At 39.3% G+C, this 26307-nt stretch overlaps 1 protein-coding gene across 2 annotated transcripts; it reads right to left on the bottom strand.

The window, feature by feature from the left end:
* Positions 1-65: 65 nt before the first annotated feature.
* On the bottom strand, positions 66-24649 carry LOC117507044 (E3 ubiquitin-protein ligase DTX3L-like). Of its 2 annotated transcripts, XM_034166742.1 has the most exons (9): positions 24410-24649; positions 24106-24136; positions 23431-23478; positions 16371-16578; positions 4428-4587; positions 4094-4353; positions 3123-4000; positions 2836-3050; positions 66-578 (listed from the first exon to the last, which is right to left on the bottom strand). In XM_034166742.1, the coding sequence occupies exons 2-9, from the start codon at positions 24121-24123 to the stop codon at positions 509-511; spliced, it is 1857 nt and encodes a 618-aa protein (XP_034022633.1). In that variant the 5' UTR covers positions 24124-24136; positions 24410-24649; the 3' UTR covers positions 66-508. The 2 variants fall into 2 exon arrangements, with proteins under 2 accessions (XP_034022633.1, XP_034022632.1); XM_034166741.1 differs by having other exon boundaries at positions 3123-4337; positions 4430-4587; positions 24410-24648.
* Between the last annotated feature and the right edge of the window lie 1658 nt (positions 24650-26307).

Raw genomic sequence — 26307 nt, 5'->3', positions numbered from 1 at the left:
AAAAAAAATGAAAATCGACACACAGCTTTTATAGTACACAATGCATGGAGGCTCAGACTTTCTTCTGGAAAGAGAATAATGTTTAAATTTTGCTGGAGTACTTTGAAAACTAAATAACAGATTGTTATAAATAAAATTTTTAAAATGATAAGCAGGTGCATTTTTTCTTTACATACTCTGCTATATAGTAAAGATAACTGAGAAGATAATGCTGATTTGCTTCATTGATTTATTTTGTATATATTCACATCATTTCACAAATGTGGACTTCTAAATCTTCTGTTCTAAGATAAAAACCTGTATTCACTTTAAAGCTTTATTCCTAAGTAAAGAAATAAGAAGTAGTTTCTGCAGATCAACATATGCTCAAAATATAAACACTGTTCACTTGTGCACAAACAACCCCAACTGATTATCATGACATCATATAATTTCTGAGTATGAACTAAATTTTAAATATCTTTCATGTGGGTGACATTTGGCTGTCACAACTTGTTTCGAATAGTCTTCACTCGATCCCTTTGGCCTTCAGTTCCTCCGTCACTCGCTTCAGATAGTTATGATCCGGATATCCATAACTGTGGGAATAAGTACATTTAAGACAGAATGGTCTCTTTAATTCAAATAATTTTAAATGTGTATTAAAGGGGAACTTTGACATTTTTTTCAACCTGGGCTCTATTTTAGAAGTCGTGGGGTTCATCTTTTAAATTTGAGAAAAATTTATTTAATTAATTGATTTAACTGATTTACAACACAACATCAAGGGCTAACTTGAATATATAACCTAATGGCACAGGACAATATAAAAACAGTCGTCATCATTTGCTGATGAGGGCTCGGCCTTACAGAACAAGACCACATGACTATGAGGCTAAGGTAAGCACTTCATTGTATACCCAATCAGTTGCTTTAAAAAGTTGCTTTACAGTTAGTACTGTAAATGTGCATGTTTACCTCCATAGGAACTGTCCACATGCTACCAGACACTTCTAATGACATTTTCACCTGTTGAGTGCCAACAAGAAGTGGTTTACTGAGAATGCTTTTAGATTGTTCTGTGACATTACACTACATAGTTGGTTAGCCTGTGACGGTGTTTGCAATCTGTATCAGTACTGTGTCAATTCAATTTATTTTTGTCCTGAGTGAAAATAACCCCAGAATTTCTACATATACAGCTGCAGCTTAAAAATGAACTTCCCCTTTAAAACCAAAACTGGCTAAGCTAATATCAATTATAAAAGCTGATTTATCAAAGTGGAATTTAATCCCTTTTTTAAGCTTGGTAACAAGACTGGAGGCGATTAAGATGAATATAGTGCCACGCTTGCTATATATATTTCAAAATCTTCCGAATGAGTTAACAGAAACGGATTTTAGAGAATGGGACAAATTTATATCTAGATACATATGGCAGGGTGCCAGACCGCGTATTAAATATAGAACTCTTCAATTGCCAAAAACAAAGTGCGGTCTAGGTTTACCTTGCCTTAAGAGCTATTACCCAGATGCTCAGTTGAAGGTCCTGCTGGGTTTGTGTGATCCAGATTATGTTGCGAAATGGAAAGACATTGAGGGGAAAACTGCACCACCAGTACAAGCTCTTTTGTGTGATGTGCAATTACAGAAAATCTGGAGACAAAATGTGAATCCTTGGCTGTGGGTGTCTCTGGGGCTGTGGTCCAAAATCCTGAAAAAGTACAACTTGATACAAAAATGCAGGGTATTGAGATGGATCGCATATGATACTGATTTAGCACCAAATGCAGTGGACAGCACATTTAAAATGTGGGAAAATGGCCCAAAAATGTATTGGGAAATAATTAAAAGAGATGAGGTAATGAGTTTTCAGCAAGTAAAAAGTTTTTGGTCTGGGCAATCAGGATTTTCATAGATACCTACAGCAAAGGTATTATATACAGCAAAAAATAAAATTAGGAATGTTAATATTTCTCAATTGAATATACTTAAAATTGTCTTGGCTTCATATAAATCAGAGTTAAGTAGTAAAGTTATTTCAAAACTATATGTAGCTTTAGAGGAGTTAAAAGGGGATGCCACAGGATATGTGAAGGGGAGGTGGGAGAGGGAAACAAACATTGAAATTTTGGAAGGGGATTGGGAACAAATGATTTCATATCAATGGAAAACAACTAGTTCCCTGTTTTGAAGAGAATATGGGTGGAAAAATGTAATATGTTTTTTTTTTATTACTCCTGCGTAAAGAAAGTATGCTGATACTAAATGTTGGAGGATATGTGGTGAGGATAAAGCAGATCACTTCCACATCTTCTGGGGTTGCCCCTTAATAATTCAATACTGGACTGAAATTAAAAAAGTTATAGATGAAGTACTACATATTAAAATTCCATTAAGGTTTGAAATTGTGTATCTGGGTAAAACTGAAATGTTGAATTTAAGAAAAGATGATTATAAAATTATGAGAATCATGCTCTTGGCTAGCAAAAAGGCATTCACCAGAACATGACGAACAGATCTGGTCCCCAAGGTGGAGGAATGGGTCGATGACATGCTGAATATATACATTATGGAGAAAGTGACCGCATCTGACAAATTCAGTAATATCTGGACGGGATGGCTACAATACATTAGACAATACAGATCAGATTTTATATAGGACTTTATTGCATATGTCAGGAACATTTCTATATATAAATCCCCCCCCTTCTGCTTGGAGAAGACTTTATTGTGACATTAAGTGGACTCTTGGATAAATAAGGATTTTGAATGATATTTCTGTACACCCTAGTTCGAAGCTACAGTGTTCTTGTTTTCTGAATAAAAACAGAAAAAAAAAAATGGCAAGCTCACCAAGCTCCTCCTCTAGTGTTGGTCTTGTGATGAATGTCGTTCCAGGTCACCTGGTCTTCTTCCCCCGTGGTTCTGGACATCCCAACAGTAAATATCATCTTCTGTTCAAATGCTTTTCTTAACAGTTGCAGCACATTGTGGCCCTCTTTGTTGTCTGGTAGATATGCCCTTCTCATGGTGCCACAGTATTTCTTTCCAGGGTTGGGGTGTTTCTCCTACAAAAGAACAGCAACACTTAAGCACGACCACATGTTAATAAAGTGTGTTTGAATAGTTAAAATCGGTACCGTTTGTATTCCATCTGGAATATGATAGGTGATGACGATTGTGCCACAGCCAGGGAATCCAGGGAGGGGTGAGGAACTTATGTTCCAAGACATGTTTCCATCAGGCTGGTCTCCCTGCATCTTACCAAAGACCTCTCTACAGATGGGACATATGTTCCCTGCAGTTTCAATGGCACGAGTCAAACAATGTTGACAAAATTCATGTTTACATTTGAGTTGTTTCTTATTGGTAAATGAGTCCATGCATATAGAGCACACTTCTTCCTTGCTTTCTCTTGTAGAACTTCCTGCTGTTGCTCCACCTCCTGTGGGCATTTCAGTGTTATCCATGTCAGCTTGTGACTGTCCACTGTCCCAGCTCACTTGTGGACCACTGCTCCCACTGGCACCAGCTCTAACATCATCTTCAGAATTGGACTCTTCCAGCTTTTCTGCTGCATCTTTGGTCTGGTCAGGATCCAGGTTTGCTAGGGTCCCAGGTGACATCATGATCTTCTGGTAGAGACGAAGAAGTGTTCTCACAGCATGGCTCTCCATGGAGGCTGCTCCTACACCTGATGTATGCCTAACTTTAATGGTGAGTTTACCCTGAATGATGCTCGATTCTTCAAAATCCACACCATACTTTGCTTTAATGTTGACGAGTTCTGTCTTTAAGGAAACATTCATCTTCTTCCAGTGTCTCTCATCCACTGATAGTCCACCATGAACGAACGGGTCTTCAATGTTCATGCCAATCTGTGGTCTGTTCTGGGACACCCACGCAGACTCTTCCCTCAAATTGCTCTGCATTAATTTATTCTGTGGCTGGTTTAAGCACTTGCTGATGATATCTTGATTTGGTTTTGGTCCACTTGTGGAAATTCCCTCAGGGGTCACTGTCAGCAAAAAATTAGCGTCATTTCCCTGGAGCATTTTCAGAGTGTCCATCAAATTATTTAGCTTTGCAGACTTGAGAGGAAAATAATCACCCCTGGATTCGCCTAAGCACCCTTGAACAAGACTTATGAAGTCATTGATAGCTTTAGTAGGATTTCCTCCTTGGTTTACGTTGAAGGACACCTTTGCTTCCGGTTCGATTCGAACGCCATTCTCTTCCTCTATACGTTTCATTTCCTGCCTGTAGATGTGGTACACATACCAGAAGTGCCCCAAAGGCACTAAGACATGCTGTGTCTCCCCATCTTCAGCAATAGATGCATCACTGTGTTCATCCTGGATAAAAGATGCAATATTTTAATAGAGTTTCTATTTTATTATTATTATTTTTGTTTTAACTGCACACTCAGCACAGAAATAATACGTACACATTTTGCAGCTGACAGTAAAGAGGGAACATTGGCTTCATCACCATTTGCCTTCTGAGGTCGTAGCTCCGATGGGGTCTGACCAACAGATATTATCTTGTATTTTTCATCTTTCCTCCTCAGTATTTGATCAGTTAGACCCTCTAACACACTGATGGCTTTAAAGGAAGAAAAACAAAATTAATCATAACCTAAATAATTTAAGTTACAGTGAATGATTCATTCTAACCAACGGTGTGGACAGCTCAACTAAAAGTTAACCCCAATAATCTCTAATCTGTGACATGAAAAGTTAATTGTGATAAAGTTAAATGCATAACCGCTAATATGTTAACTGAAAAGTTCACTGTGATAATACTAAACTGATATACTGCTAAAATCCACAGAAGCTGCTGATGACAGCTAACTTTTACTAAACACATTTAGCTTTGGCTTGTTTTCTGGCTTTACACTCCACCCTAACCAGGACTAGTGCGCTCTAGGACTAGTGGGAAACTCCCATTGTCAGTCATCATGTTGTACCTCCATCCTTTTCACCCCATTTTTTTCTCCTCTCCTTTTTCTGCCCTTGGCACCAGAGGACTTTAGTTGTTTTTTTGTTTTGTTTTTTGACATGATGGCATATAGCCTACTACCGTATTAAACCAAGTATAAAATGGCTCTGAAACATTTTCTAAAGACCAAATCAGGTTTTTTTAAGAACTACACAAGTTCAGTCAGTTTTTGTGTGTGTGTGTGTGTGTGTGTGTGTGTGTGTGTGTGTGTGTGTGTGTGTGTGTGTGTGTGTGTGTGTGTGTGTGTGTGTGTGTGTGTGTGTGTGTGTGTGTGTGTGTGTGTGTGTGTGTGTGTGTGTGTTTTGCTGTTTTGTCTGTTTGTTTGTTTTTGGTCGCATTATTCTTTATGGAACTCCCCCTACAGTTCAGGAGTACATATGTCACAAAATTGAAAAAAAATAAAAAAATAAATCACTGCCACGCAACGTTACCACTCTCCATGTGCATTTGTTTTTACACAAGCCGTGTCAAGAAAGAGACAATCCAGAAATACACAGAACAGAGTTTAGCTCAGGTGGATTTCTCTTTGTGTCTGTTTCTCTCAGTCTCTCCATCTGTCTCACATGTGCAATCACTCACCAGCTCACTTTAGTGAGCTGGATCTCAGACTACCTTACCAACAGGCCGCAGTTTGTCTGGGTGGGGGACTGCAGGTCTTCAACTCTGACTTGCAGTACTGGAGCACCTCAGGGCACAGTGCTCTCTCCTCTCCACCCTCTACACCATGGACTTTCGTTACAACTCCAATACATGTCACATGCAGAAGTTCTCAGATGACACTGCAATTGTGGCATGTATTCGGGAGGGGGACGAGAGCGAGTACAGAGGCCTGGTGAAGGACTTTGTGCAGTGGTGCCGGGTGAATAAGCTCCAGCTGAACATGTAAGAAATAAAGCCTTCATTGGCTGCCCGGTGCCTCAAAGTTTTAAAGTTTTAAATTGAATACTGTAACCCCCAGAATGGGTACCAATTGATGAGAAAACACGCTGTGTAAAATTTTGTTGATTCCTCCTGGCACTGGCTTATAAATTCAAGATGGCCTCCACAGGTGATGTTCAAGCTTTAGTTAGTATAGAGTTACATCACAGAAAATAGCAAAACTTCATTGCTTTTGATCTGAAGTAAAACTTGCCAAACCATCATCGTAATATGCATATGTCGTGGACATGAATGAGCGAAGCTCGTCAGCATCTCACCATGTCATTTAGGCAGTGGTGGGCACACTTCCGATAATCCGATAACAGATAATTATCGAAAATAAAGTTTTCATTATTGGATTATCTTTTTAGATAACTTTAAAAACCATTATTGGACTAATTATCTTCCGATGAATTGTCATCCGATAACTTTTAGACTGATAATGTAGTAAACCAAGCTGAACAGCAGCAAACATTTTTAAAATTTAAAATCAGCTGAGGCATACCTGTTGAAAGTTTTCTGAGAGATTTATAGTTCCATCCTCTGCAAACAGAAGCGAGCTAGTCTCAGGAGAAACCATTCTACTCTCTGCAGGCAAAGAAGAACTGGTCACAAAAAAAAAATAATTTTCTTTAACACCATACTGATATGCTGGCCATATCACCCAAGTCATCCACAGGCATACATTTTTAACTTGTGGTTCAAATTTTAACCAAACTAATTTCAGACAATCTCAGTACGTTCATGACAGGACAAATGCATTTCAGACACTCTGTTCAGGCTCCATGGACAACAGCATTAAACTCTAGTGCCTAAAACTCTCGTGAATATATTCTCTGGGTTTATAGAGGTTATTGTATTTGCGTTTGTTAAATTCCACGCATCTTAAATGTAGCAGACACAGATTATCTGGGATTTTGTTTTGGCACGTTTTTCAGGCCTCTACTGCCATCTACTGGCCAGTAGTATTCATGGCAGTATTCCCCTAAGTACTAAGCGTCTGGGCACCAGTAGATGGCAGTGTTCTATTTATTTTGACCCCGGTTATATCAGATGGTTGTCAAATCAACTTTTGGGCTTTGCAAATGGCTTTTTTTTTTTTTTTGGTTACAAATTAAGTTTAAAAGCAAAACAACAACAACAACAACAACAGCAGCAGCAAAAAACATTACAAGACAGCTCTGCGGTGTTTGCACATGCACAGTGCGAGCAGTTGGATGCTTGTAGCTCTTCAGGAGCAGGATACACTCACAACGGCCGACCAGAATAATATCAAACAGGTTTGATTTTCATTCGACTATACGATCGGCGATCAGGAGGTGGTCGTGAGATGTTAAACGCAGCTTGTTACTCCATGTACACTACACGATGCAGGACGTGCGATTAACCTGAAACTTGGTCCAAAAAATTCTCGCATCTGAAAAAAGGGCCAAAACTCGCACAGTGTAAAGCCAACATTTATGTGTCAACACAATATTGAGTGCACGTTTTACAACATCATAAAACGTGCACACGGCACAATATAATAAAACATGCGCACATTCTCTCCACATGCAAAACATTTTGCGATGACACTTCCAGGGCTCCATAAAAATGAATGTTTTTACAAATAAAAAATTGAATATTTTACAAAAGCACAATTATCTGTAAACACCAACACACGACACACGTCACATTAAAGTGTTGGTTTACATAATGAATGACTGAACCAATCAGTGTTTAGCAGAGGCACTTTTATCCAGAATCCTTTGCGCTCTGTCTGTGTTTGTTACAAAACCTCAGAATTAGTGCATTATTCAACATTAAAAGATATGTTATATTTTAACTTTGTACAAATGACAGAATTGACATTAATGGAGTTATTCTATCAGTATTCACACAAAACCATAAGTCAGGATGCCTTTATTTTTCAAGACCTCCGCCTGACCGGAGCATTGTGATTGGTAGAGAGCTGGGTTTGTGGCTGTTCTCAGGGTGCTTCAGTGCTGTAGCTGTGTAGCTTCTAGAAGGGGGCAGCATGTTCAAACATAGAACTGCTGACTCATTGTTTGGGTCTTTTGTGTGGTGTTTAAATTCAAATTCAGCTTGTTAGCAGTTGCAAATGTACCAGAGACAATACTGGAATTTATCGGTTATCTGTAACTTCCAATACATTTTTGGGTGGTTCATCAGTTTATCTTTATCAAAGATAACTTTTCAGTTATCTGATTATCTGTTATTGAAGTTAATTTTTTTGGTTATCTGTGCCCACCACTGCATTTAGGTCCTTCAGACTTTATTTTGAGTAAATGCTTCAGGGGAGCATAAGCATGGCAAAAACCTTTCAGCCCCCCAGACTCCCCGCCTTTTTAAGTATTTTTCTTTATTTGCCTCTCACACACCTGGAAAAGCTCCTTGCCATCTAATGTCCATGTCCTTTAGGTCCATCAGACTTTTTTCAGTAGAATGTTTCTTGAGAGCATGACTAAAACCTTTCAGCTTTCAGACCCCCCACCTTTTTAAACATTCTCCTTATTTTGCCTTTCAGCTTCTGGAGGGGCTCTGCCCCCCATAATCCCTACATTTTTAACTATTATTCTTTCTTTTTTTTTGCGTTTCAGCTGACCCCCTAATTAGAGCCCTCGTAACCCCCTGCCACTTTAAGTATTTTTTTTTAATGTAGATGTAAATTAATATTCAAAGTTTTCAGCTAGTTGACAGTAGGGCTGTACAATATGGCCAAATTATCATATCTCAATATTGTCATATATGTAAATTGTCATGTAAATGTCACTTATATACATGCTGTCCTCGAGACCAGGTACCTAAGTGGCTCTACACTCTCTCTCTCTCTCTCTCTCTCTCCCTCCCTCTCCCTCTCTCTCTAAAGATATTTCGGTGTACCTTAGTAAACACTAGTAGAGTTCCACCTTAGATTTGGAATGTACAATAGAAGATATACCTTAATGAATTTTCATTTCAATATGATATAACTAACATTTGATACAAAGTGCAGCAACAATGAAAATTATACATTCTTAAACAAAACAAATAATACCACACTTATTTTGCACTTATCATAAGGTTAGGATACTGTGCCCTCCAAAAGTCAATCAATCAATCAATTTTTTTTTTTATATAGCGCCAAATCACGAGAAACAGTTGCCCCAAGGTGCTTGCTTGCTTGCTTGCTAGCTAGCTAGCTAGCTAGCTAGCTAGCTAGCTAGCTAGCTAGCTAGCTAGCTAGATAGATAGATAGATAGATAGATAGATAGATAGATAGATAGATAGATAGATAGATAGATAGATAGATAGTTTTAATGTCCCCATGGGGAAATGTACTGTAAGGCAAGGCCATACAATAATTATGTAAAACCCCAACGGTCAAAACGACCCCCTGTGAGCAAGCACTTGGCTACAGTGGGAAGGAAAAACTCCCTTTTAACAGGAAGAAACCTCCAGCAGAACCAGGCTCAGGGAGGGGCAGTCTTCTGCTGGGACTGGTTGGGGCTGAGGGAGAGAACCAGGAAAAAGACATGCTGTGGAGGGGAGCAGAGATCGATCACTAATGATTAAATGCAGAGTGGTGCATACAGAGCAAAAAGAGAAAGAAACAGTGCATCATGGGAACCCCCCAGCAATCTACGTCTATAGCAGCATAACTAAGGGATGGTTCAGGGTCACCTGATCCAGCCCTAACTATAAGCTTTAGCAAAAAGGAAAGTTTTAAGCCTAATCTTAAAAGTAGAGAGGGTGTCTGTCTCCCTGATCTGAATTGGGAGCTGGTAAAAGTAATGGGACACTTGGAATTTCACAGATTTTAATTTGTTTATGCCATTTTAAATACAAGAAATACAATATATATATATATATATATATATATATATAAAGAATTAAAATTTCTAAAATTATTTTCCTCAAACTCAAACTGAAAGCAAATCTCTAAAACTTGATAAAACCTGTAAATAATAATCAGTTTTACTGCCACGTTTCTTTAGAGAAGTCAGGGGATGGAAAGATGAACATTTCCAGTTCACTGAATATGTCTTGGACTTTATTTACATCAATTATGAAGAAATACAAAAGTTTCTTTCACCAAAACATCAAATCTAGGCTTTCATCTCAAATGTACTTTCTGTCAAATTGTAGCTGAACTTTCAGGTCTTTTTAAGAAAATCTTCCTCTACACCACTTCATCAGGAAGCAGGATTTTATATTTGTAATTCATTTATATCAAGTTGTAGAGATTTGCTTTCAGTTTCAGTTAAGGAAGATCATTTTAGAAAAAACAATGTATTTGAAATGGAATAAACAAATTAAAATGTGTGAAATACCAAGTGTTCCAATACTTTTGAGGGCAATTGAGAGACACTGAGGAGCAGCATCTTACATCTCATATGTAGTCAGTGGTGGGCACAGCTAACCAAAAAATTAGCTTCCATAACAGATAATGAGCTAACTGAAAAGTTATTTTTTATAAAGCTAAACCAATAAACCACCCAAAAATTTAGCGGAAGCTACAGATAACCGATAACAAGCTGATTTTGAGTTTTAACACCACAATCGCTTCTGGTAGCATCAAAGGCGACTACAGACCCAAACAATGAATCAGCACTTGTGTCTTTGAGCACCCTGCCCACTGCTGGAAGCTCCTATTTACTCCATAACTTCCAGCAGCAAAGCTCAACTCTCTACTCAGTAACAGTGTTGCCGTGAGGCGGAGGTCTTGAAAAATAACGCAGTGCTGACTTATGGTTTGGTTTATAAATAAAATTAATACTGATAGAATAACTCCATTAATGTCAATTCTGTCATTTGTACAAAGTTAAAATATAACATATCTTTTAATGTTGAATAATGCACTAATTCTGAAGTTTTGTAACAAACACAGACAGATGGCAAGGGATTATGGGTAAAAACTGCCTCCGCTAACACTGATTGGTTGACTCATTCATTCTATGTTTCTGTGTAGGCTCTCAGTTGTCCAGGTGGTTTCCATATTAGAGAGGCTTGAATCTTCGACTGGCGTCAAGCAACCCAGTCCAGTCGAAGATTCAAGCCTCTCTACTATCATTCATTCTATGTAAACCAACAAGTTAATGTGAGGTGTGTCGTGTGTTGGTGTTTACAGATAAATGTGCTTTTGTAAAATATGCCATTTTTTTATTTGCAAAAAAAAAAAGTCAAGTTGTAATTAGATAACCGTCTGATATAACTGTTGCCAAAATAAATAGAACACTGCCAACTACTGGACGCTCAGTACTTGGGCGAATACTGCCATGAACACTACTGGCCAGTAGATGGCAGTAGAGACCATGAACACTTGCCAAAACAAAATTCCAGATAATCCCTGTCTGCTACGTTTAAGATGCGTGGAATTGTTTCTGTGTAGGCTCTCAGTTGTCCAGGTGGTTTCCATAGTAGAGAAGCTTGAATCTTCGACTGGACTGGGTTGCTTGACGCGAGGCATCTATCTCGCGTCAAGCAACCCAGTCCAGTCGAAATTAGTTTGGTTAAAAATTTAACCATAAGTTAAAAATGTATGCCTCTGGATGACTCGGGTGATATTGCCAGCGTATCAGTATGGGGTCAAAAGAAATTAGCTTTTTTCTTTTTTGTGACCAGTTCTCCTTTGCCTGCAAAGGATAGAGTGGTTTCTTCTAGAACCAGCTCTGTTTACGGAGAATAGAACTGTGCATCCACTATAAAACATTTAACAGGTAGGCACCTAACTGATTTTAGATTTCATAGATGTTTGTAACTATTCAGCTTTGTTTACCATGTCTGCAAAAATACGATAGCCTTATGATCAGGCAAATAATGTGGTGCAGTTTTCTATATGATTGGGACCATCTTTTAATTTAGACCAGGGTTGGGCAGCTTGCTCCAGAAAGGGCCAAGAGGGTGCAGGTTTTCTTTGCAGCCACTGACTCCACCAGGTGATTTCACTGATTAATATCACTTTGAGCAGATGGAATCAGTTAATCAGTGAAATCACCTGGAGGAGTCAGTGGCTGCAAAGAAAACCTGCACCCTCTTAGCCCTTTCTGGAGCAAGTTGCCCAACCCTGGTCTAAATTAAAAGATGGTCCAATCATATAGAAAACTACACCACATTTTTTGCCTGATCATAAAGATTCCAAAAAAGGTATAGTTTGGACTATCTGTGACTGAATGTTACGGAGTTATGAGGTAAAAGCAGGAAGAATGTTGACAAAGGTCAGTTTCAGTTTGTACAGGGGTCAAAAGTTAAAGTTGCTCCATTAATTTAGCTCCAGCTGCATTTGTGCAGAATTTGATGCTTGTATCACTATTTGAAGGATTGTTTCAGTTATCTGCTGCACCAATAAACCAATAGAGAATGAACCAGCTGCTGTCTGTTAGCTTAAATGTGCATATAAGCAACCCAAATTAAAGGAGAAATGCTGCTTTTAACAACCTGGACCTCATTTCTGGCATAAAATACGGTCTGATTAGAAGTCCATAGTTCAAACAACATGTTCAGTTCAAATCTGAAGCAAACATTTTCTTCTTCTACTAAGGTGGATTAGAAGTTTTTGTGGTACACAGCACTAACTACTGGACAGGAGGAACCTATCAGTCAATGTGACTTACTGATTTGAAAATGCAGCTCTTTCAACCAGAAGTGTGGTGCTATGACATGTCAATCATCTGTGTCCAATCAGATTTCAGGAGAGTCCAGTGAAACCCCGGCCTCTACTCTAGCTCCACCCATGCCAGGAAGTGTTTGACATTTGAACATTTCCTGTTTCACTGTGACTGATAAATTAGCACTTCCTGTTTGAGTGTGAGCTTGCCCTTGAGTTCCCGCGAGATTCCATGGGATCTCGTCTGTCAATCCCACTGAACTATACACTACGTGGAATGGCCATCATGGCTGAGCGAGTGAAGCCAAGCCGCTGCATTGTCGGCCATCTTGCGTCCCCCAAAAGGCACAAACGCCGCACAGTGGAATCAGGTCGATAGTATAGGGTCAAACTCACCAATTTCTGCAGAATGAAGCCCTTCGTCGAGTCGTTATGTAATATTATTGAGCTCTGTTGAGGCCATTTGTAAGACTTGTACATGCAGTGTAGTTTTTGATAGATTACTAAAGTAAATAGAAACAAAAACTTGTTAAATCTATGGCCATTATAAGCTCTTGCAATGCAACACTATTTGAATACTTTATATCATATTATATGCTTGTGAACACGCACAAAGCCCCCCCCCCCACACACACACACACATAATGTTCATTTGACACAACACAACACAACACACACACACACACACACACACACACACTCTCACTCACTCAAAACACCCCCCAAACGGTGCACATCAACCACAATCAAATGCACAAATACTTTTTAATGTCGTGCACACATGCAGAAAGGCACACAAGTAATTGGTCAATCAGTTAAAGTAAATATTAGAATGTATTTTAGTTTTGCAGAAGTAGGAACATTGGAACAAATCACAATCACAGTTGATGTAAAGCAGTCAATCCATTCACAGATGTCAATGTGCACTCTATCAAATTGAAAATTAAATATGTGAGAGATTTAGTGTTTGAAACAAAATACAACTAGAGCAATGGCCCAATTTTAAATGAGCTTTTTACAGTTGTTTACATTTCTGAACTTTACAGCATCTGATTAACACATTTTGAAAAATAGCTTTTTATGTATGTACAGAGCGTGTACTCACTTTCATCATCAGATGGAGCAGCATCTTATTTGGATCCAAAATAAAAAATAGTATAGTAATATTATTTGATAATGCTCTATAGAAGTTGACATTTTCAAAGAAGCCAGACCAAGTTAGAGGCTGAAAATTTCAAAATGTATATTACATTATATGTATTATATATGTATTATTATTATTATTATTATTATATTAGATCATATTACATATATTATATATATTATATTATTATTATTATATATATATGTTTTATTGTATAATATATGTATATTACTTGGGGCAACTGTTTGTTGTGATTTGGCGCTATATAAATAAAATTGATTGATTGATTGATTGATTGATTACTGAATCTGGCCTGTCAACTTCATGGAAAACGCATAATAATAAAGCAAAACTGAAAATCCTGAAAGTCCTCTCCCACGATTTTCACGAGTATCACGATTCGTGCAATTAATTGCAGTGCAAGACGGCATTTTGCGGTGCAAACAAAGCTAAATCAAATCAAACAAAGCTAAATCGGCGATTATTAATCTAAATTTTGCGTGTGCGATGAGCATCTCTTTTTATATCGCCATTCGAAGTTCTGGGGGACACAAGATGGCGTTTTCTGTACTTCCGCTGGCTTCACGCCTCAGCGGCCAATCAAGGTACAGTGATCGATCGGGCCCATTCTACGTAGCGTATAGTTTAGTGGTCAATCCAGGAAGTGTTTGACATTTGAGCATTTCCTGTTTTACTGTGGATTTGAAAACTGGCACTTCCTGTTTAGGACTCCCTTTACCATGAGTGAGCTTCCCACCACTGCGCAACGCTTCGTTCATATTAATGACTATGACACTACACAGGCTCTTACTGGCTGATTTCTGGTATGATATTTTTCCATAACAGACCGTAACCATGACAATTGGTCCAGATCACGTATCACATTTGTGTCTCTGTTTACAATTTTCACAGCTCAGAATAGAACAAAAGTGAACAAAGAAATTATGAGCGATGAAGAGGACCTTTCTCAGAGCGAATTTTATTACACTGGTTTGAATTGGAGGAAGTAACAGCAAACGAAATGGAAGTGCACATGCAAAATGAAGACAAACAAGATGAAAACACAGCTTCGAACAGCTATATAATAAACGAATTACTGCACTGCGCTCGGTCCATACTGTCAATACCACGGTCTGATATTTTCCTGTACAGACCTCGCACTCTGTTAATAACACTTTAATATTTTTTTAAGTTAGCGGTTTCATATGATTAAATAACTTGAACATGGAAACAAATTTTGATGAAAGTCTGTACACAAACAGAGGTTTTACAGCCCTGTGTACCTCCAAAAATGTATTTATACAAACAAAATTTTACACAGCGTGTTTTCTCATCAATTGGAACCTATTCAGGGGCCAGAGTATAAAATTTCACAACTCTGCAAAATAAGGACCATCCTACTGGTAAGGGGGAGAGTTCTCCGCAAAACAAGTCATTTAGCCATTACAGTTACTCCCAAACTGTAAAATTAAGGTAAAAAGTTACTTAGTTCCCCTTTAAGACAATGTGAAAATAATCCTAATAAAAGGACACCGAGTACAATAGTGGTGCAATAAGCAGTAGGGCAACTCCTATAAATCGCCATTGTCTAAGCCAGGGGTTTTCAAAGTGTGGGAGAGTGAGCCCCCCCCCCGAAAACAAATGAATAACTGCCCCCCCGACACACATACACACAATTCCAACATCTTCGTGTGTTTCTTTTTATTCTTTTAAACATCTTTAACACATTTTAAAAGTATATGTATGTTTTTAAGGAACTGCCTATGCATTTACACATTTTACAGCCTTAGTAAACATTTTAAGCATGTGTTTTTAAAGAACTTTCTATTCTTCTATTATTATCTTTTGCCGTATTTTAAACATTTTTTAAACATTTAAACATTTCTGTGTGTTTTTAAACGTCTTTGGCATAACTAACTCATTTTAACATAAATAATAAGGGATGGGTATTGATAAGATTTTATCGATATCGATGCCATTATCGATTCCGCTTATCGATCGGATTTCTTATCGATTCCCTTATCAACACCTCCTGTGAATTTTCTGTGTACTAAAAGTAGGCTTTACAGGTTTTTTATGTCAATAACATAGATAACATCTTAAAGTAAATAAATATGAAATTGGTCACTGGATCACTGATCTCTGGACATAAATAAAAATAAACTAAATCTATAGTTTTTCTCAAAAGCATTTCCTTTCAGACACAAATGGCATGAATCTAACTCCATAACTGAGCTGAGCTCTTACACCCGGCTGTGCTGCAAGTCAACATCAATGTCATTCATAAAGAATGCAGGACTTCTAATTTAAAACGTTTTAAAAAAATGTTTTAGTCTCGTGTCTGTGTTACAACGTTTGAAAAGAGGTGTCATTTGATTTAAACAGTGATTTGCTGTGAAGTTATTCATTCCGACTGAACTCTGTCTCGGCAGAGAGCGGCACATTGTTTGGAGCTGTGCAAACGGAACGGAGGACGATTCTCGTTTCTTCCCGGCAACAAGAAAAGAGTCCCAGTTAGTGACTTTAATCCGCACTTTAATCCCCGGGGGGGGGGGGGGGGGGGGGGGGGGCCTCACAGTTTGAAAACCACTGGTCTAAGCAATGGGCAACTCTGGCTGTAGTTTAGTTCATCAGTACTAAGGGGCCCATGACTGTCCTGGGGTCCCACACAGTTGCCTGTCTTGCCTGTTGGCAAGCAGCTCCTCTGGTCATAAAAAAAGAAAATTCAGACATACAAACCTGAAGCTGGTCTAATACTCATCTCAACCGTCCCGTCTTCTGACACATTTTTAACAGTGCAGTATTCGCCTCTCTTGTTTCTGTTGAATTGTGTCTGCAGAGTTATCTGAAGATCCTTTTTACGTGCATCTGGCTGTAGCTTATCTCCTTCCCACTTTACAGATAGAGTAATTAAAACTTCCTGCGTGTTCTCTGCTGTCATCGAATCCTGAAACATATCAGCCCATTGAAGTTACAGCAACACAAAGACCAAATGTGCTGAGCAACTGGAAACGCACAATATAATCTGACAAATCACGACTGAAGACGCATTTGTTTTCTATTTTATATGAGGTCTGTTAGATAAGTATCGGACCTTTTTATTTTTTGCAAAAACCTGATGGAGTTGAATCACGTGTGCTTGCATCAGCCAAACTCAAACCTTCGTGTGCACGCGTGAACTTTTTCACGCCTGTCGATTGCGTCATTTGCTGGTAAGCAGCCTTTGTGTGGGACGTGTGTAGTGCGCTCAGCAGATTTTCATTGCAAGGAAAAAGACGGAACAACTGGAGCAGCGCCGCATCAAATTTTGCCAGACAGTGGGTGACAGCCAGGTGGAAACCATTCTGATGATTCAGACGGCTTTTGGTGACAATGCTCTGGGCATCACACAGATTAAGGAGTGGTACAACCGGTTTAAAGACGTCCACACAACGGTGGAGAGCGAGCCATGCTCCAGTTGGCCATCGACATGCAGAAATGACCAGATCATTTCCAAAGTGAACGCTGTGGTGATGCGGGACCGTCGTGTGACTCTCCGAAAATTGCGGAAGAGGTGGATATCAGCACTTTTTCAGCACATTCCACTGTGACAGAAGATTTGGCCATGAAAAGAGTGGTGGTGAAATTCGTGCCGAAGCTGCTGACGGCGGAGCAAAAGCACCTTCGTGTTGAAGTCTCACAGGACATGCTGTGACATGCCCACCTCTTCCACAAATTCTCGGATAGTCACATGACTGAAAAGTCACCGAAAGCCATCTGAATCATCCAAATGGTTTCCACCTGGCTGTCGCCCAGTTTCTGGCAAAATTTGATGCGGCGCTGCTCCAGTCGTTCCGTCTTTTTCCTTGCAATGAAAATCTGCCGAGCACACTACACGTCCTCACACAAAGGCTGCTTACCCGCAAATGACGCATTCGACAGGTGTTGAAAAAGTTCACGCATGCACACGAAGGTTCAAGGTTGGCTGATGCAAGCACACGTGATTCAAATCCATCAGGTTTTTGCAAAAAATAAAAAGGTCAGATACTTTTCTAACAGACCTCGTATAATTAACATATTGTTTTACTATGCTTTTTATTCTTTTTACTTTATTATGCTTTTAATCTTTTCACGATGCTCTTTGATCTTTTGGTTTAATTTGTTTGGTTTTTTTGTAGTTGTTTCCTATAAAGCGCCTTGAGGTGACGCTGTCGTGATTTGGCGCTCTATAAGTTCAATGAATTGAATTGAAATTTCATCAATCTGCTCACATACAACCCCTGGCAATAATTATGGAATCACCGGCCTCGGAGGATGTTCATTCGGTTGTTTAATTTTGTAGAAAAAAGCAGATCACAGACATGACACAAAACTAAAGTCAATGTTGCAAAAGATGTTGGTTGTTCACAGTCAGCTGTGTCTAAACTCTGGACCAAATACAAACAACATGGGAAGGTTGTTAAAGGCAAACATACTGGTAGACCAAGGAAGACATCAAAGCGTCAAGACAAAAACGTAAAGCAATATGTCTCAAAAATCAAAAATGCACAACAAAACAAATGAGGAACAAATGGGAGGAAACTGGAGTCAACGTATGTGACCGAACTGTAAGAAACCGCCTAAAGGAAATGGGATTTACATACAGAAAAGCTCAACGAAAGCCATCATTAACACCTAAACAGAAAAAAACAAGGTTACAATGGGCTAAGGAAAAGCAATCGTGGACTGTGGATGACTGGATGAAAGTCATATTCAGTGATGAATCTCGAATCTGCATTGGGCAAGGTGATGATGCTGGAACTTTTGTTTGGTGCCGTTCCAATGAGAATTTATAAAGATGACTGCCTGAAGAGAACATGTAAATTTCCATAGTCATTGATGATATGGGGCTGCATGTCAGGTAAAGGCACTGGGGAGATGGCTGTCATTACATCATCAATAAATGCACAAGTTTATGTTGATATTTTGGACACTTTTCTTATCCCATCAATTGAAAGGATGTTTGGGGATGATGAAAACATTTTTCAAGATGATAATGCATCTTGCCATAGAGCAAAAACTGTGAAAACATTCCTTGCAAAAAGACACATAGGGTCAATGTCATGGCCTGCAAATAGTCCAGATCTTAATCCAATTGAAAATCTTTGGTGGAAGTTGAAGAAAATGGTCCATGACAAGGCTCCAACCTGCAAAGCTGATCTGGCAACAGCAATCAGAGAAAGTTGGAGCCAGATTGATGAAGAGTACTGTTTGTCACTCATTAAGTCCATGCCTCAGAGACTGCAAGCTGTTATAAAAGCCAGAGGTGGTGCAACAAAATACTAGTGATGTGTTGGAGCGTTCTTTTGTTTTTCATGATTCCATAATTTTTTCCTCAGAATTGAGTGATTCCATATTTTGTTTCCCTCTGCTTGGTCTAAAAAAGTAACCGTTACTGACTGCCACAATTTTTTTCCTGATTTCTTACAGTGTTTCTTAAAGCCAGAAAGCTGCCATCTGAAATGACTTTAGTTTTGTGTCATGTCTGTGATCTGCTTTTTTTCTACAAAATTAAACAACTGAATGAACATCCTCCGAGGCCGGTGATTCCATAATTTTTGCCAGGGGTTGTATATAATGCAATGGATAAAATACAAATTTAGCTCTTGGACACATTAAATCGATAAGAGGATTTCTCTGTGCTCGATCCAAAGTCATCCAGGGTTACATCTGGCTCCAGGTCTTAAGTTTGACTGAGTAGAGTATACATATATTAATACAAATGTGGGCCGTAACAAAATAAACACACACACACACACCAAAACAATTATAATGCAATAATGATAAAATACTCGTACGTTTGTGGATTTTTTTAGCCCAATTTTGCATGTTTTTTTGTGTTTGTTTTTTACGTCCTCATCAAGCAGCCGGTCGCGGCGCTGCGAAGGGAGAGCACGCGCATTGTGTTCTGTGTGTGTCTGTTTATAAGAACCTTCTCGCCCAGAAGAAAAAAAGAGCGCCAACAACTACCAGTGATGCCGGTAACGGCACTGAGCTTTACAAAGACATTTTTATGCTTTTTTTCTCTGAGCCGCTAAAGTGTGAGTGCTTTCTTTTCAGTGAGAGCAAGGGCAGCCAATCAAACAACGGCAACCGATCAGCGCCAACACCTACGTGCATTTCATAATGAGGTTGCCAAATAAGCTCCAAAACGACGACATTAAATGCAAACGAAGCATGCTAAACCCAGCATAGTAACATAGCTGTTTCAGAGAGCCTTTTAGGAAGGTTCTGAGCCATTACAGATCCAACCAATTTTTTGGGGGCTACATATCACATCACAGAACAAGGATTAATGTCCCATTCAACCTCTCTCTATCACCTTTAAATAAAACAGGGAGATGAAGTGGAGGTTTAAGAGTCACTAGGTGTTCACAGGAAACAGTTATTTCTATATTTATTTATTTATGTTTACTGTTATTTGGTTTTATCTTTTCTGTTCTGTTTTATCAGGTTCTTTTTGTCTGTTTCTCTGAAATTGTATTGTAGCATTACTAGTTATTATTACTATTATTGTTGTTGTTGCTATTATTATTAATATAGAAATAAAAATAAATAAATATTACAATTTGTAATACATGTGACTTTTATGACAAATGCTGAGCCATTAATTATACAGAAAAAAATGCACACAACGTGCTGAGATGCAAACAGCTTAATGCTAACTTTAACATTTAAAACGCCATAGACATGCTAATGCGTTAGCATCAGTCCCATTTTTAAGTTATAAAATACATCTATCAACTGTTTCAGCAGACCATAACAGGTTGGTTTAACACAAAAAGGTAAATATTACTCACAGGCATATGTTCTTTAGGGTTTTAGCTGGGAAAAATTAAGATAAAGCAAAATAAAACTAAGAACTGAAGCAGCATATCAAAGCATTGCTTCACTGATTCAAGGTTCAAAGCAAAGCCACACCCTGCTCTACTTGGGGAGTGTCTACCAATGTTCCCACAAAGACAGGGAGGAGAAGGACCGTGGCTCATGGCAAGCAGTAAACAGAGGGGAGAGGAGTGAAAATTCACACAGTCCCTTCCTCCGTGGTGCGGCGCCATCCACACTGACACTGCTGCTGCTTTGATTAGCGCAGAATGGGATGTTGCTTTGACAGTGAGAATATCATATTTTGGCCCCAAAACACACGACACCACGTGCACACAGGTCTGTTAGAAAACTATCCGACCTTTTTAGTTTTTGCAAAAACCATATGGATTTGAATCACGTGTGATTGCATCAGCCAAGTTTGAACCTTCGTGCGCATGTGTGAGTTTTTTCACGCCTGTCGGTTGCGTCATTCGCCTGTGAGCAGGCTTTGTGTGAGCAGTGGTCCACCCCTCTCGTCGGATTTTTATTGCGAATAAAATGTCTGAATGATTTGGAGCTTTGCTTCCACAGAAATGGCAGAAGACGTGGACATCAGCACTTTTTCGGCACATTCCACTGTTACAGGAGTTTTTGTCATGGAAAGAGGAGCGGAGGAATGCGCCACAGAGTCGCGAATGGCGCGGGACAAAAGCACCTCTGTGTTGGTCTCACAGGACAGCTTTCAGATGGCTTTCGGTGGCTTTTCAGTCGTGTGAATATCCGAGAAATTGTGCATGAGCTGGACATGCCAGAACATGTCCTGTGAGGCTTCATCACGGCGTTGCTTTGCGCCATGCGGCTCTGTCCTGACGCGCAAATTTCTCCGCACGTCTGTCTCAATGTGCCGAAAAAGTGCTGATGTCCACGTCTTCTGCAATTTCTGTGGTAGTCAGACGATGTCCCGGATCAACACAGCGTTCAGTTTGGAAGTGAACAGCACATTCCACTGTTACAGGAGTTTTTGTCATGGAAAGAGGAGCGGCGTCAGACGACGTCCCGGATCAACAAAGCCTTCACTTTGGAAATGATCTGGTTGTTTCAGCGGGGTTTCAGCCTGTCGATCGGCGCTCGGAGTGCGCCGCACTCTCAGCCGCTGTGGGCGGTCTTTAAACCGGCTGGAGCACTCCTTAATCTGTGTAATCCCAATAAAATCGTCCCTGAAAGCCATCTGAATTTTCCGAATGGTGTCCACCTGCAGGTCTCTCAGTTTCTGGAAAAATTTGATGCAGCGAAGCTCCAAATCGTTCAGACATTTTATTTGTAATAAAAATCCGACGAGAGGGTGGACCACTGCTCACACAAAGCCTGCTCACAGGCAAATGACGCAACCGACAGGCGTGAAAAACTCACGCATGCGCACGAAGGTTCAAGCTTGGCTGATGCAATCACACGTGATTCAAATCCATATGGTTTTTGCAAAAAATAAAAAGGTCGGATAGTTTTCTAACAGACCTCGTATGTGTGGTTAAATTTTCCAAATGACGGAAATCTGTCGTGGTGACGGAAAACTTTAACCCATGCCATAGGTTTTCTGTTCAGACTCGGAACAGCCGATATGAAGCCCGTATCTCAGCTTCGCCCTGTTAAAATATGTTAAAATATCTTAAACTAAGAAGTAAAAAAAAAAAAAAACAAAAACAACTGCCCCCTGTATCGTTGTCATGGAGGAGGAAACTTTTGACAGCCAAACCATTTTTTTGTACCAGACTGTAAACATGTTTATTTCTGCTCTAAAGTTGGACATTTTAACACAGAGTCCTGCAGGAATGTGATCTGTTTCGGAGCCAACCTCAAGTGTTCCAAAAAGGAACTGCAGCTTTTTGTACTTCCAATAAGGGTTCCTTTGATGCCCTCAAAGTTCATTGCTTGGATATAACCTACCACAGACTGGACTCCTTTTCCTTGAGTTCCAACAGAAATGGCTGATTCATTCAACATAACACTAACCATAAATCGCCAGAATGCGCAGAAGGCATGAAAAAAAGTGCCAGATGCGACCTTGGTGGCTACTACGTCGCTGTATTACGTTACGAATCCATGTGTATTGATTTCTAACACAAAACTGTAAAAAAGGGGGGATAATTATAAGTATAAAGATGACTGAGTATATAATCAGAGCAGTAAAATTATCAGTCAGCGTGAATGCCACATTCTAATCCAATTACATTTTTCTGTGAATTTGACTGGTTAAGCGTGTGAGATTTCAAACCATATAATATCAGGGTAACAGTGGCAAAATATTCAACCGTTTCACATTTGGATGTATTACTCTGCGCCCTGATCAGTGTTCTGACGAGATGTCATTCCTGTCGAATGTCATTCTTGCCCTCCGCGCAACTGCGCAATATTGTCGGGACGTGGAACTGTCGATTTATGTGACAAGACGCACAATTCAACAGAACACCGGTTTCGTGCCCTGCTAGCTGTTAGCTGAGAGCGAGAGAAAGTCATGTACCGCTGTCGCCTAAATGAGTGAATTTAAACTACCATACGAAAGTATTGATGTGGATTCTGATACAGAATTACCATTTCACATTTGATGGATTTGATGGATTTTCATGTTTGATGGATTACTCCGCACCCTGACCACTGTTGGAGTGACACTGCCTAGGCTCGACGGTAAGCCTCGCTGACCAAATGACCTACAGAAAAATAAACCATGCAAATGATGGAATTGAATTAGAATGGGAATAACCCCCTTGTATCTGATGATTTGCAGACGTTCATGCCGTTATACGGTCGCAAATAGCCATTTTACCAGCTCCGCTAACGGGTCGCCATAAAACTCCTTTTCACCAGCTCTGCTAATGGGTCACTGGTAAAGCTCTATTTGCAACTGTATAACCAGCATGACCATGTGCAAGCCTTCAGACACAACAGGGTTATTCCCTAATTAACCCCCACCAGCACTGACCCTGTGACTGTGTACAGTTATTCTCACCAGCTGCTGCTGCCGATACACCTGGAAAGAAGTACTGGATTATTCCCACACTTATATTGCTATGTCTAATAAAAATAATAAAAATACACACTTTTATTTGTAATTAGGACACTGAACTGCACCATTTTTTCAGAAATGCAAGTAGAATTGCTTAAATTCTGCTTGCTGCTTAAATTTCCAATTCTGCTTAAATAAGCAGAATTGGAAAGTATGAGTTCTACAGTATTCTGATATCATAAAAAAAAAATCTATTTTCATCCACTTAAAGTTCTGGATCGGCAGCAGCGATCCAGAACTTTAAGTGGATGAAAATTTCAAAGGTAAATGCAGCAGTGAAATGCAGAAGTGCTAATGGCGGCTTGTGCTTCTTTTTAAAAAAATTTTCAAGAGTCCAAATGATCAGCGATATTAATAACATTTAAAACCCTTTAAAACCAGAAAATATGAATTCTACAGGTACATTTGACACTGTTCTTTTGTTATGCCTTTTTTATGATTTGTTGCTTTTCTCTATGTGTGTTGTTGGTTTGTTTTGTTTTTCATGTCTGAAATAAAACTTTCATTCATTCATTTTGGGACAGGTCTCCCCCACCTCTAGACACTTATTTTTATCCCGAACTATATAGTGTCGCCTTCATAATTACTTACATTTACTTTATCCGACATTTTGAGTCTTCCCCTGCAAAAAGAGAAACGTTTTAACATGAAGCCACAGTTTTCAAGAAAATCATAAAACGCTGTTGACACAAATAACCCTCATTAATCTGACGGGTTTATACAAAAAGACAACGCAGTGAAGAAATCCTTTCGCTTTCGATTTCAGACAGAACAGACATCACTTTATTCATTTCCATTCACATTCTCTGAAACATTATAAAGGTCTGAGGCGTTCAATGTACTTCATGAACACGAACAAAACCAGAAACGTCGAATAAAACCGTATATAATTTACCTTAAAGCTCGCCAGCTGCGTCTTCCTGGCAAAAGTGAAAGCGCTTGTCAGGACCGGTGACGTCACCGGTGGAGGCGGAGCTGGGGCAAGAGTTTAAAAAAATGTACAAAAATGAATAAAATCTTGTTTGATTTCGTTTGGAAAAGGAAAATGTCATCAATTATAGGCTTCTGTTGAAATGAGTGGAGAAACTGGGACTGGTGCAATATTTTGTTGTTGCCTCCATTCACTGCTTCCTGTTGGAGTGTAGTGGACGCGACAGAGACTAATCCACGGGCGGAGTGTGGGCGTGTTGGCACAAACCATTTGGAGAATGGGGGGTTCAGCTGAAACCATTTCAAATTTTTGCCCATGTATGAAATGCAACTATTAGTGCAGCAGATAACAGAATATTTACAGAGGAATCCTGCAAATGGTGACAGAGCAAAAGTTAAAGTTTGGTGGAAAGTGGTGCAAATTATTGGTTGAGCTGATAGGATTCATAAATAGAATAGTTCTGACTGTGCTAATTGTTTGGTCTCCAAAGTAAAGGTCAAGCAATGTCGACATCCACTGGATTCTATGACGTGACATTTTACCCCGTAATGTGATAACTAATGTAATAACATTGTGCAAAGTATTCTTTTTAAAACCCTATCAACTCAACCAATAATTTGCATCACTTTTTACCAAAATTGGAGCAACATTAACTTTTTACCCCTATACAAACTGAAATTGATCTTTGTCTCCATTCTTGCTGTTTTTACCTCATAACTCCATAACATCCCTCAATGAAGAAAGTGTGTCAACCTTGGCAGGTGAATTAAGGTGCCCTGACACTTGCACACACATTGTGGTAACGATCCCACCCGCTGTGTTCCCAGCTGGACGCCGTGTTTTGTTCTACTGGCTGCCCCGCGTTATGCACTGGATGCTGCGTATATAAAATCATTTTGTTGAGGATTAATCTTTTTCTGTCCGAGTTGTCTGTTGAAAACGGCTCTAATCGCTATCGGAATCACAGAGGAGCGCTCCAGCTGCTGCTTTCCTCACGCGTGTGCATGTTTAATTACGTGGAGAATGCATCTGGAGCCGTCTAAAAAGGTAATTATTTATAATGTTTACATTGTAATAGCTTGGTGAAACAGTTACTTCTTGTGTGCAGCTGTAAAAGTATGTTTATGATAGAATCGTTTAGACGAGCTGCGCTCTGATGCGGTGCGCAGACGCAATCACTAGCACTCACATGCAGTGTTTTTGACTTGTTTGCCCTTACCAAAAAATAGTACTGATAAGTATATAAAAAGTAAACTGGAAGTATACTTGGAACATACTTGCATGTACTACTTTTTGGTAAGGGTGCATAATGTTCACATGAAGTTCAAGTAGTTAATGCGTGATGGATATTTTTAACATTTCAAAATTTTCTTTGCGTACTTGCACAAAACTGCGCACACTTTACAAGAAGTTTATTTTCGTGCACAGCAGAGCACACGCAAATGATCAAAGTCGTCAAAGTGTCAGGGGGCCTTTAGTCAGCTCAAACGGGTAATCTATGCCTAGTAAATGAATTCAGGTGATATTGGTGATTTTGTGTTTATATTTGATAAATGTCACATTTGATTTTCACCATGAAGAAATGGTTACATCATCCAATGTCAAATTTAGTCACTGACTAGTCCACCAATGATTTTAATGAGTCGTCCCAACCCGAGTATTGTTAAATCTGCAAGGTCCAGAGAGGTGTGAACATGATCCCATAATTTCAGGCTGTTGGCCCTAACTTTACAACCAATAAAAGTCTTGATAAGTAAGTAAAATCACACTGGTTAATTGACATTCAAGATAGTAAGTTGAATTCTGGACTCCAGCCATGGCCTTGGTCTCGAAACTTGCAGCACTGAATCATCTTCAATCAC

Source organism: Thalassophryne amazonica, chromosome 3 (genome assembly GCF_902500255.1).
Source record: "Thalassophryne amazonica chromosome 3, fThaAma1.1, whole genome shotgun sequence".
Taxonomy (NCBI): Eukaryota; Metazoa; Chordata; class Actinopteri; order Batrachoidiformes; family Batrachoididae; genus Thalassophryne; species Thalassophryne amazonica.
This window is presented reverse-complemented; position numbering and strand designations above follow the sequence as displayed.

Excerpts from the sequence above, each read along its gene's own strand:
- LOC117507044 (XM_034166741.1), bottom strand. Across the intron at positions 4,588-16,370 it reads GAGTATTAGACCAGCTTCAG|CCATCAGTGTGTTAGAGGGT; the intron begins GTTTGTATGTCT and ends CTTCCTTTAAAG. Across the intron at positions 579-2,835 it reads AACACTAGAGGAGGAGCTTG|TTATGGATATCCGGATCATA; the intron begins GTGAGCTTGCCA and ends TTATTCCCACAG.